At 39.5% G+C, this 12,844-nt stretch overlaps 1 protein-coding gene across 2 annotated transcripts in view; it reads left to right on the forward strand.

The window, feature by feature from the left end:
* GIGYF2 (GRB10 interacting GYF protein 2) overlaps window positions 1-12,844 on the forward strand; it is a 75,922-nt gene that overhangs the window by 18,440 nt on the left and 44,638 nt on the right. For both annotated transcript variants that reach the window (XM_081912427.1, XM_081912426.1), the window contains exons 3-7: window positions 479-608; window positions 965-1,060; window positions 4,318-4,426; window positions 6,769-6,880; window positions 8,426-8,466. In XM_081912427.1, the coding sequence (XP_081768553.1) occupies window positions 479-608; window positions 965-1,060; window positions 4,318-4,426; window positions 6,769-6,880; window positions 8,426-8,466 (488 nt within the window). The remainder of the gene's footprint in view (window positions 1-478; window positions 609-964; window positions 1,061-4,317; window positions 4,427-6,768; window positions 6,881-8,425; window positions 8,467-12,844) is intronic.

Raw genomic sequence — 12,844 nt, forward strand, 5'->3', positions numbered from 1 at the left:
CTTTGTGCCAGGCGTTAGAAAAAAATGAAAAATAAAGCAGGTCCATGTGAGTCACATGGGATTCAGCACTTGTCTGACAGTGCTGAATGGTGGTATCAGGTCTCCAATGTCAGTATGTTGATAACCACCTTTGCACATGTGTTGCCTGTAATTGTAATGCAAATGACATGGTGACCTATTTAGATGTATTGGCCTAAGCAACAGCCAATTCAGAACATCAGTTATAATGGAACAAAATTAAAAATCCCAACTGTTGACTCCATATGAACTTCACACTAAAACTATGTGAAGTGCATTTAAGAGTCTTTTGTGAATAATTTTCAACCAAGGCTATATAAAAATAGCTTTCTTTAGCTACTTCTGCAGGATAGAAAGGGATTTCTGTTTGACATCACTGTAGTCTGAAGGTTTGTTGTCCTGACAGCAGAGTACATAATTGGTTGTCTTAATTTTTTCTTCCCTATTTGTTCCCCTATAGGCTGCGAGCTCTGTCTAGTGGTGGGAGTGTGACATCTCCTCCCCTTTCTCCAGCTTTGCCAAAGTATAAATTAGCAGATTATCGTTATGGGAGAGAAGAAATGTTAGCACTTTTCCTGAAAGATAGTAAGGTAAGTTATGAGAAGAATGTTCCTGTCTGATTGCTTGCAAATACATTCATAGTTTTAAGTGTATGCTAATGAAACCAAGGAGAAAATGTTAAACTCATAAAACTCTAAACTTCTTTGAAAGGTCATTAGTTGCTTAGGGTTCTGAAGGAGTTTTTAGTAATTGCTAGAATTATGCCCATAATTCATTTTATGAGTATACATTTTTGGTTTCCAGATATGTCTGAATAGATATTGAGACCTGGAAAAAGAAATAGAAAAAAAAATTGCTTTGTACTTCCTTTTGGCTATTGGTATTGTCCATGGCATTTATGTTTTGAGGGTCAATGTATTTTGCTACATTCTCTCTTCCCTTGCAGATACCGTCAGACCTTCTTGATAAGGAGTTTCTGCCTATTCTACAGGAGGAGCCCTTACCACCCTTGGCACTAGTACCTTTTACAGAAGAAGAACAGGTTGGTTTCTGAATAAACAGAAAATGGGAATTTCTATACAGTGGTATCTTGGTTCTCAAACTTAATCCGTTCCGGAAGTCCATTCCAAAACCAAAGTGTTCCAAAACCAAGGCACACTTTCCCATAGAAAGTAATGCAAAACAGATTAATCCGTTCCAGACTTTTAAAAACAACCCCTCAAACAGCAATTTAACATGAATTTTACTATCTAATGAGAGCATTCATGCATAAAATGAAGGCAATAATCAATGTACTGCACTATAAAATAAATAAGACAGTATTGTAGATGATAAAAATAAAAATTATTATTCTTTTGTTACCTGCACTGATGATAGTCATTTTTGAATGGGGGGCTTTTATCCATTACCACAGTCACACAATCAATCAATCTATCAATCAATCAGTAGCTGAACTGGGTTCTACACAGTCGCAAAAACAAATTAATCGAGAAAGCCTCAAAAACGCAAAATAAATAGTAAAAGCAAAAGCACCAAACATAATCTGTTCCAGGAGTCTGTTTGACTTCCAAAATGTTCAAAAACCAAGGTATAGCTTCTGATTAGTGCAGGTGCCCCAGAAACAATAGCTGACAGCTGCTTTGAACATTCGGCCTCCGAAAAACGTTTGAAAACTGGAACACTTCCGGATTTTCGGCGTTTGAGAACCAAGTTACCACTGTAAGCCTTATACTTCATTAATGTAGGAAAAGTGGAATATTCCACTATTGTATCGCATTGATCCTTGAGGTTTAGAGAGATGCACTCAAATATAAAGCAGTTTCCCTGGAGTGATACTCAATTGGAATTGATATTGGTATGCTTCATTCTAAATACTGTGGTACCTCGGGTTTCATACGCTTCAGGTTACAGACTCCGCTAACCCAGAAATAGTACCTCGGGTTAAGAACTTTGCTTCAGGATATGCAAGTTAATCCAGGGAGCTTTTAAGACATATTTGAAACATGCAAAAAAGTATTGTTCCCCATTGTTTAAGCTGTGAAATTACTAGTTAATTATTATCAGAAACTTTAGAAATGGAATTTTGAAAATCTGTGGTTGCCTTTACCCCCCACAAATACAGTAAGCTTCAGCAGAATACACTGCAGGAGGACATAATGTTTTATACTTGAATTCTGTATTGCTGTTTTCTTTCTCCTTTATTTGATATGTTTATTTCCTGCCGATCCAAATAATTGCTCAAGGTGACTCACAATTAAAAATACAAAATCCAAAGCTGTTAGAAAATTATAATTTAAACGATAAATATTAAAATCCACAGTAAGTCCTTCTGAACACAATGGGATTTACAAGTAATAATTTTTAGGTGTCCTCTTATGTTGCTACATTTGTACCCATGAAACCCCTTCATGAATAGCATATACAACAGGTAATAAGGGACTGTGTTACACACAGATCAGTTAAGAGAGTTCCTAGTTCGACATACAGTGGTACCTCGGGTTACATATGCTTCAGGTTACATACACTTCAGGTTGCAGACTCCGCTAACCCAAAAATACTACCTCGGGTTAAGAACTTTGCTTCAGGATGAGAACAGAAATTGTGCAGCGGCAGCAGGAGGCCCCATTAGCTAAAGTGGCCCCATTAGTTAAAGGTTAAGAACAGTTTCAGGTTAAGAACGGAGCTCTGGAACAAATTAAGTACTTAACCCAAGGTACCACTGTACTAGCAAACTATAGATAGTTTAAACCAGAATCCAATCTTCTCATTTTATGCATATTGGAGCAGGGCTGGAGAGAAGGGAGGAGCACTTTAATCCAAGGCTTGAACCTAATACAAATATTGTATCTGAATATGCATATACCGTATTTTTCGCACCATAGGACGCACTTTTTCCCCTCCAAAAATGAAGGGGAAATGTGTGTGCGTCCTATGGTGCGAATGCAGGCTTTCGCTGAAGCCTGGAAAGTGAGAGGGGTCGGTGCGCACCAACCCCTCATGCTCTCCAGGCTTCGCACACCTCTCCGCAAGCAGCAGGAGCCCAGCGCTGGGCTCCCGCTGCTTGCGGAGAGGTGCCTGCATGCCGAAGCCTGGGCGCGCTGAGCTCAGCGTGTCCGGGCTTCGCGGACCTCTCCGCAAGCAGCGGGAGCGTTCCCGCTGCCTGCGGAGAGGTGCCTGCATGCCGAAGCCTGGGCGCGCTGAGCTCAGCGCGTCCGGGCTTCGCGGACCTCTCCGCAAGCAGCGGGAGCGTTCCCGCTGCCTGCGGAGAGGTGCCTGCATGCCGAAGCCTGGGCGCGCTGAGCTCAGCGCGTCCGGGCTTCGCGGACCTCTCCGCAAGCAGCGGGAGCGCTCCCGCTGCCTGCGGAGAGGTGCCTGCATGCCGAAGCCTGGGCGCGCTGAGCTCAGCGCGTCCGGGCTTCGCGGACCTCTCCGCAAGCAGCGGGAGCGCTCCCGCTGCTTGCGGAGAGGTGCCTGCATGCCGAAGCCTGGGCGCGCTGAGCTCAGCGCGTCCAGGCTTCGCGGACCTCTCCGCAAGCAGCGGGAGCGCTCCCGCTGCTTGCGGAGAGCTGCCTGTTTGAGGGCTGGGGTCGGGGGAAGCTCTAGCTTCCCCCGCCCCAGCCCCGCACCTGGGGGGGAAATAATTTTTTCCCCTTTATTTCCCCCCAAAAAAACTGGGTGCGCCCTATGGTCCGGTGCGCCCTATGGTGCGAAAAATACGGTTATCAAGTGCTTTGCTGTGTTGTGTAATTCTTATAACTTGAAACATAAGCCACTTTCTTTAATCTGAAAAAGAAAAATCATTCCTTGGTGTCTTAAGGGACATCCACTATACACAAATGCAAAGTAACTGCATAATTAATATTCTAAACATGATGAACATGTGAAGCCATCTTGTAGAACGTCAGACTGTTGGTCCATCTGACCCAGTACTTGCTGTTCTTACTGGCAACAACTTTTCAAGTTCTTAGCAGAATTATTTCTTAGCCCTGCTGTATATCTGAGATCCTTTTTACAAGATTGAACATGGGCTCTTTCCTTTCACATATATTCTACTGTGAGTCAAACACTGTTCAAACATTCTAGAGCATTCATATGCAAAAAGCTCATTTTGATATTTGAAAATTGAAGGAAATTGTGATCTCAGAAGTTCACCAGCAATACTTACATAGCTTTATCTATTTTGACTTGAAAATTGCTGAATAATACATTAGAATTTTGCGGGGGGGGGGGAGATAGTTCTGATTTTATGATAGTATTGTTACAAAATATTTTTCTCACCGTGTTTCTTCTTTTCGGCAGAGAAATTTCTCTATGTCTGTAAATAGTGCTGCTGTCCTACGATTGATGGGACGAGGCGGAGGAACGGTGGTAGGGGCTCCTCGAGGTCGAAGTTCCTCTAGAGGCCGAGGTGAGAGGTTTTGTGAATGTGAAGTAGTGTCATTGTTACATTTTAGAATTAAACTGCTTAACCCCGTATGAAGATGTTGGGGGGTTTTAATCTGCCATGGCTTTTCTTTCTTTGGAAGGAAAGATGGGATAAATGTTACAAAAAATAAATGTAAGCCAGTAAGAGAGAGAACCTAGGATAGAATTGGGCCCTAGCATGAGAGAAGGTAAGGGCTGCAGTACTGCAAAGTAATTAAGGAAGTTTCAATATACGTACACATCCTGTGTTGTTTTCCCAATGTTTGACCAATATTCCTGGATTTAGTGAAGGAAAACAATATTTAGTGGATTTTAAGGTAGGAGCTGAGATAACAACTCTTACTATACAATATTTGAGTTCACTGGATAAATAAGTAGAATATATGAAGCCACCTGCATATTACAAAAACGGGGAAAATGATAACAATTTCTGCCCTTAATGGCCCACAAAGTCATCTTAGACCTCCTCTGCGATGTGAGGTAGTAGAATGAACAGATGTAAAATAGTTACAACAACCTGCAAGAAATGTAGACATAATAGTTGAATTCATTTAACTGACTGCATGGAGCTGGTCATAGATATATTTGTAGCATAGAAGTGTAGAACAAAAACTACTTAAGGCAATAATTTAAAAGAATGTAAAGAGCTTCAAAGCATTCATGGTCATTTTTTATTATTATAGAAATGAACACATTTTGGGTGTAGTGGGGGGGCTATAAACTTAGCATCACAGAATCATAGCAGGGAACCTGTTGGAGTGGTCAGTATTTTTTTTTAATGTCATAATAATAATAAAACGTTGATATTTTGGTATCACAGTGGGATATCTATGGGAGCAGTCTGAAAAAAAGCTTATTAGGTTAACTTTGTTTTTTTTTTAAAAAAAGTTAAAATTAGGAATTTCTTTTAAAATAAAATTTTGGAGTGCCTTGAGGCCACAAAAAGCCTTTTGCCGTATGGCATCACAGCGAGGGATGCATAGCAGTAGTCAGGTTTTTAAAATAACATTTTGGTGGGTCTTGTTGGAAGGCCATTTTACTAGTTATGTATCTCTCTTCTAGGCTGTATGTCACCCATAAGTTAACCATCCCTGCTTTAAATAATCTTGTTTTTATTTCTTTATTCATAAAAAAATTATAATCTGCTATATCATAAAAAAAAGTAACCATGTAAGCATTTAAATAATAGACCATCAACTAGCTGTTGCAGAAATATGTTTTCTTAATTGTCTACATAAACTGGGTAGCATAAAAAAAATCCAACAGGCATTTATTTAAAGGATGATGGCAAATAACAGTTTTGTAGGCTTCCTATAGAACCATGCTTATGCTGTTCTTTACTCATTTTTACTGTGACCTTTTTGTAGGAGATCTCTAGATATGAAAAAGAAATAATCTAGGAGTGATTATGCTTAAATTTTCAATCTTGCAAGCATACTTTGATGATGTTCCCCCCATGCATATTTGGTTTTGTAGTATTTTCTGCTAATGTTCCTAAAGTAGAGTGTCCTAACTGTGTGCTGGGGAAAAGTGTATTTTGTATTAAATTGCTCCTCACTTAAAACCTTTACTGTAGTAACAGTATTTAGCAATCTAGTACTGCTAGTGTTGTCATTGGGCCATATGCCTGTGCTAGTAATTCCTGTGCTGTTTCTGCCACTACTTTTAAGAGAAGTGACAACTGCATAACTTTCCAGCAGGGTTCATGCTGGTGGGGGAGCAGAAAATGGGAGTAACTCAGAAATTAGAAGGAATACTTGTGTGGTTGCCTAGCAATGCACACATGATTATTCCTTTCCTTTTTTAATTTAAATTCTTACTGAGCTCACAAATATGACTGGAAAGTTGCAGTCCTTCCGCTAAAGTGGAGTGATAATAAATGGTGTACAAGTAAGATGTAAAAGAGGTAGTTTCAGTGTTTTGTTTCACTGTTTGCTCACTTTATTAGTTTTGTTTTCTTAATATTTACTGGTGACTGAGGAAGAGGAAACATCATTTATTGATTCTGTTTTATAGAATTGCCAGTCATAATAGGACAAGTGCCAGGAGCACTCAACACTTTCTCTGGACCAACTGATGGTTCTCTGTGGTTCGGATTCCACGCATGGCCCAGTAGTTACCTGTCATGTAAGACAGCACCTGCTTTGCTATAAACCTATGATTTATGAAAAATCAAACAATGTGCATTTTCTAATTTGTCTCCCTAAGAGCTCGCTTTGAAGGAAGATTGGCACTTTGACAAAGTGCAAAAATCAGCTTTGGTCTTGTTGGTTCCAAAGGAAAATGGTAAAATTTATAAGATCTCAACCATATTTTGTCTTTCAGGCAGAGGTAGAGGAGAAAGTGGTTTCTACCAAAGAAGTTTTGATGATGTAGAAGGTGGATTTGGACGAGGAGGGGGTAGAGAAATGCACAGATCCCAGAGCTGGGAGGAAAGGTAATTCAATAAACATATACATTGGCATGGACTGCATCTGTTGTGAAGCTCAGATAACTTGTTATGTTGGTAGAATCCTGGCTGCTCTAAAGTTTGTCCTTCTAGAAGTCTTGTCACAGATGTGGCCACCATGTTTGTGAGCATAGATTTCATAGAATCGTAGAGTTCGAAGGGATCCTGAGGATCATCAAGTCCAACCCCTGGCAATGCAGGAATGCTGCCTACAGTTGTCCCTGGGTGGGCTCAAACCACCATCCTTCTAGTTAACAACCAAATGCACTGACCTATTTCGCCACGAGCATGAGTATACTACACCTGCCAGGGTTGGCAGCGACTCCCCTTTGATAGTATGTTTAATAGCAAACTAGTTTTGCCTTGCAATGTATGGAACGGCTATAGAGGTCCAGCTATTTTGATAAATTTTGAAGTTATAAGATCTAAAATGAGTGACAGAGCCTTCTATAAGAACAGCTGGATAAAAATGCTTAAACAAGCTAACTGAACCAGGGCACTATTGGATGATATTGATGATTCAGGAAATCATCAATATCAGGAAAACATAATTATCCCTTGTAGAATTTAAGAAAGATCTGAAATTGGTAGCCTTCATGACATCATAGCTTAGTACTTATCTGGAATTACTAAGAGAACACGGAAGAATTGAAGCTGCTTAGGAGAGAAGAGATTATGGTCAGTATCCAAAGAACTAAGGAATTAGATCTGTAATCAGAAGAGGACTTTAGACTTATTTCTCTCAACAGCAAATGCCTCTGCTTCAAGGCAATGCTTTTGAAACCAGGGAGAATTTCAAAAGCAGTTTGTGTTAGTGGCACTTGATTTAACTGTTCAAAGAGTGGGGGCAAGTCAAAATCTATTGGGCTAGCAAACACCAATACTTGAATGATCTTAAGCAGCACAGTGGATTCGAACCTAAAACAACTAAACTGTATTCTAATGGGTTGAAATAAATTGATCCACATAAGGAAAAAAACAAATTGTGACTCAAAAAGGTCAAATTAATTCTTCCTGATGTCTTCCTGAAATGCCAAGAGAGAAAACATCAGCTATATTTTCCAACAAGCAAATATTAGTTAACCAGTGGGGATTTCCCCTCATATGTGTTATATTTTTATAAACTTACCCATGACAGATCAAGATCAGATTTTAAAAAATGAGACAAGTAAATTAGTGTCATCAGGCTAATATAGATTGATATTCATGGAACATTAGTATGCACTAAAATAGGATGCATGCATTGACAGTAACAAATATTATTAAGAAGTTCAATAATATAACAAAACATTGATCGTTAGGGCAAATGGATAGTAGAAATACACCAGTAACACACGTTTTTACAGGTTTGTCTTCAGAATGACTTTTGTTACCTGTTCTGATACCTATATCTGTATATATATTCTGTCCAGAGTATGCTATTAATAAACATTATTTCAACTTGTTATTCGTACATTACAGAAATAATTGTGATCTATTCCCTGTCTTAAGTGTTTCCAAATGCTTTGGTAATTTGCTATTTTGCCTTTTTAGGGGGGACAGGCGGTTTGAAAAACCAGGCCGAAAAGAACCAGGTATGTGGGTTGTTTTTTGTTGTTTTTTAAATGGTATGGATATCTATATTTTGTTAACTTTTCTTATTTTTTAGTGACCAATAAACTTTGGGATTTTTTGTTTGTTTTTTCATAATACACATATTGTTGAAAGCAGCAGGCTATTTTAAGGGTCATTTCACACGACCTCAAGTTGGCTGGGGTACATAGTGAATCATATGCCCATTAGAGCTGGTCATGCTACAAGATTGCTCTGCCACACAGCCAATTTTTGGGCTGTAATGAGGTCAATGGGATTAAGAATTACTTGCTAAATTGTGTGCTGAAATTTGCTCTGGCAAGCCATTGGATGCATTCAGTGGTGATAAGACGAAAGTAAAGTTTTGGATCATGCCATGTTATGTCTCAAGTAGTTTGCTTTCTGAGCATTTTTGCAGTGTAATGCAAGATAACATTTGAAAAAACCAATTCTCTAATACCCCTTCCCAGTTAGTCCATAATTCCCCCAACACAGTTGCATAAAAGTTACAACTTGTTGGCTTGGATCAGGTAGTCCAGAAAATGATGCTGTCTATAGGAGTTGGTTTATTATATACAGGCAACTTACAGTGCAGATAGCCTGTGCTTCTTTCTGCCCCTCCCCCTGTTTCCTAGTTCTCTGGAAAAAAGAGAAAGGAACCTCACCCTTTCTACATAGTGCTATGAGAGTGAGCCTCAGGCTTTTACTTTTGTTTTAAACTAATCATAGCTTATGGTGACATTCAAACCTGAACAAACTACAAGTTAGTGTTAACTATACAAGACAACTTCAAACCATGGGCTATGAAACTAGCTTACTTTCATTAATCATAGATTACTCATAGCATTTCTTTGTGGCCATGCTTGGAAAGATAAAAATGTGCAAGCCCAAGACTTGCTGCAGCTCATCCTCATCATGCTAAACCATAGTTTATCATTATGTGTGAACTAGGTCATTTGTATTGTGAAATAGGGGCCTGTTGTTTTCCTAACGTTTTTGGTGAACTGGTTTCTCAAGTTGAAGAAAAGAACTTGGCTTTTCTGAGGAATTTTAAAGGTGCTAATAGCCACCAAGCACTCTTTCTGAAAGTCAATAGGATTTGAGTGCTTAACTGCAGCTTGCTGTTCTTTGTTAGGAGATTCTTTTAATATATATACTCTGAATTTTGTAACAGTGCCAGATTTCTATGGTGATCAAAACTTGAAAATTGTATGAATCGCCATCTGTTTTAATGCCCTTTGAATCCCCTTTAAAGCATCTAAGTTATTTTGTTGTGCTGTTCTATTTTAGTTCTTACGACGTTGGTAACACAGAATTAGAAGGCATATTTCCAATTCCTCTGGCTTTCAGTCATACATAGATTTAAATCATTTTGTTTCTTGGACACTGTCTGAACTTAGTAACATTTTTCTCTCTATAGCTATGAGTTAATATTTAGGCTCCTAAAAGTAATTTATATCGTTTTTATAAGGCATTTCAGGGCATAAGATGATTTACAATTCCTTTTCTAATTTTTCTTCCACATTTCTGTAAAATAGGTTAATCTTCAAAATTATGATACCCAAAGTCCATTCCACCGAAGCTGTAGGACGTTGTGGGGTTTTGTATAGGCATCTAACTTGTCAAGAGATGGCTTGTAAAGCTAGCCATGGTTTAGTGGTATGAGTTCAAGCCATGACAAGCCTAGGGGTTGTGTTTTCTCCTCTTCCATGACCATGAGGAGGAAGCTTCCATATATGTTTTTATTAACCACAGTTTAGCATTTTATCTGAACCACAAACTGTGATCAGTCTTAATTAAAGCTGGTGGCAACAATCCAACTTCATAACTCATGGTTTGAAGTTGGCTTGTTTCCACTAACCATGGCTAAGACTAACCACAGTTTGTCCAGGTTTGGACCACAACAAGCTGAAGTCTAAATCTGAAATGAAAGTTTCTGAACCCTTCCTCATGGCTGCACCTGAGGAGGAGAGGTGAGTCTGAAGCTTGCTGTGGTTTGTAATGCTAAACCATGGTTTAGCCATGGTTGAGTGATACATGTGAACACTGCCAATCTATGCTGATGTTTTTTCAGTAAGTTATGGGTAGAAGAAATACCTGTTGCAATTAGCAGTGTCCCAACAGAGAGTGCAGTGGAGGTAGGATGCAGATGGTTGTTGGAAGCTAAGATGCTTGCTTTTAATATGGATGGTTAGCTGTAGGTTCTGTCTATTGGCAGCTTATTTCTAGCATTGTGCTCAGTGCTGAAGTGGTCTAACTGAACTGCATACCTTGTACTGTATTGTATATTGTACTTAAATATATGCAGCTTGTTTTTCCTGAATTTTTGAAGCAATAGTATAATATCAGTCCTACAGTACCTTGCACACAAAACTACTGGCTTACTAGGATAATTTGCCCCTCTAAATTGATATATAAGTCAGAAATTGGACTAACGTGGCAGGAAAAACCCATAATGGCACTGCACATACCCTTTTTATGTAGAAAAGTTTGCAAGTACATTACATCCTGACTGGATTGTTCAGTTTTTGAGTGAAGTTTTGCATTAGTTTTATTGTGCACATGGAATACGTTAAGCTGTGGGATCTCCCACAAAAATTTAAATATTAGAGAATGGGGGGGGGATAAGCTTCACTTTGTGTGGTTAATAATGCTGTAAAAGGGAGAGAATTTCTTTTAAGTGACTATGCTGGACAAAGAATAAAGTGAGTACAAATACAATTTAATGTATATTAATCCAAGGTAGTGATTGCTATTACTATCCGGTCTCTGCATTGGACTAATCCATTATTACAGTACACTGTGAATGAAAAGATTAAAGCCTCGGCACAGACAAGGGAAGAAATACTTCAACAACCCTGTATGTCTTAGTTCCAAAAACGAACTATTTCTAACACAGAGATTGCATGTCCCCCTGCTTTCTTACATTCAGTTACAAAAATACACTTATTCCCATCTGCGTATATGCTGACTACTCTAGCATGGCTTACATAGAACATCAACATTAGTAATGTTAGTAAAATGCTGGTTCTTTGAGTTGCCTTTTAGCAGCTGTGAATTGGCAGCTAGCACCATTGGGACCAGCTGATTGTTCCATAGCCCCACCATGTCTCAGTTGACCACAACAACCAAATCTTTATAATCAGGCATAAAACCATTTTTTTAGATTTGGGAGAAGAGAGAGTTTCTTAGAAAATACTCTATGATTTGGTAACAAATCTTAACATCCACACTAGTATATACATATAAATATCTGCTTTCGTAGATTTTCACGGGTACAGGAATGCAGGTTTTGGTGTCCTCGGGTGTCTTCCCGTGTAAAAGTTGGGGTGTCTAGGCGACGTTTCGACGAGGTCTCACTCGTCATCTTCAGGCTGGTGCTTTCGGCTTCTTGTTACTGGAACAGAGCAGGATCTCAGTGTTTGAGTTCCTATAAATACTGTTGAGGGGGTGTGGTGTATAGCCTCCAATGTTCTGGGCAGAGAGGAAGTTCCCAGGCTAGTGTGCCTTTTCTTCTTTTGTTCCTTAATTACTTGAGGGATATCTTGAGTGATTTCTTGAGTGATATCCTGAGTACCACTTAGGTGGGTCATTAGGTGTGGATTAGTTGCTAAAGTCTTTGTGTCTTGACCTCTTGAACTTTGTGAAGAGTTTTTCTGAGAAGATGGCTGTACTGCACTTAGTTGTGCTCTGGCTTGGCTTCGTGTATAGGGGCGAGCTGTGGTTTTGTGGCCTGTGTCAGCCAGATCTGTGTAGGGATTGCAGGGGGGTGCAGCATCCGGAGGTGCCACCATGGTTTGGCTACTGGATGGTGTCTGTAATTTATCTGTGGAGAGGGTCCGGGTTTGGGTCTGGTGTGGTTGATTGGTGATGGCGTTCTGTGTGCCTCTGGATCTAGTGTCAGTTTTTGTGGGGAGGGCTAATTTCCAGATGTCTGGTAAGCGGGATGTGTCGTCACGCTTGTTCATGTTGTGAGGGTGTTTCTCTATCTCGATGGCTTCCATGATTATTCTCTTGTGGTGATGTTCCATGTTAAAGAGCAATTTGGAATCTGCAAAATTAATTTCGTGTCCTGTTTCTTTCATGTGTTGGAAAAGAGAGGAAGTTTTTTCTTCTTTTTTGACGGCATTCTTGTGTTCTGCGATACGTGCATTTATTCGTCTGTTTGTTTGTCCAATGTACGTGGCTGGGCAGACTTTGCAGGGTATTTCATAGACCCCTTGGTTTTCCAACTGGATTTTATCCTTGGGGTTTCTGAGGATATTGGCTATTTTTTTGGTTGGTGCAAAAGGCTGTTTTGATATTGTGTTTATGGAGGATTTTGCTAATTTTATCTGTAGTGCCCTTGATATAAGGAAGGAGGGCCATGCCATTGTTTTC

This window comes from Podarcis melisellensis (genome assembly GCF_964234715.1).
Source record: "Podarcis melisellensis genome assembly, chromosome: 5".
Classification (NCBI taxonomy): domain Eukaryota; kingdom Metazoa; phylum Chordata; class Lepidosauria; order Squamata; family Lacertidae; genus Podarcis; species Podarcis melisellensis.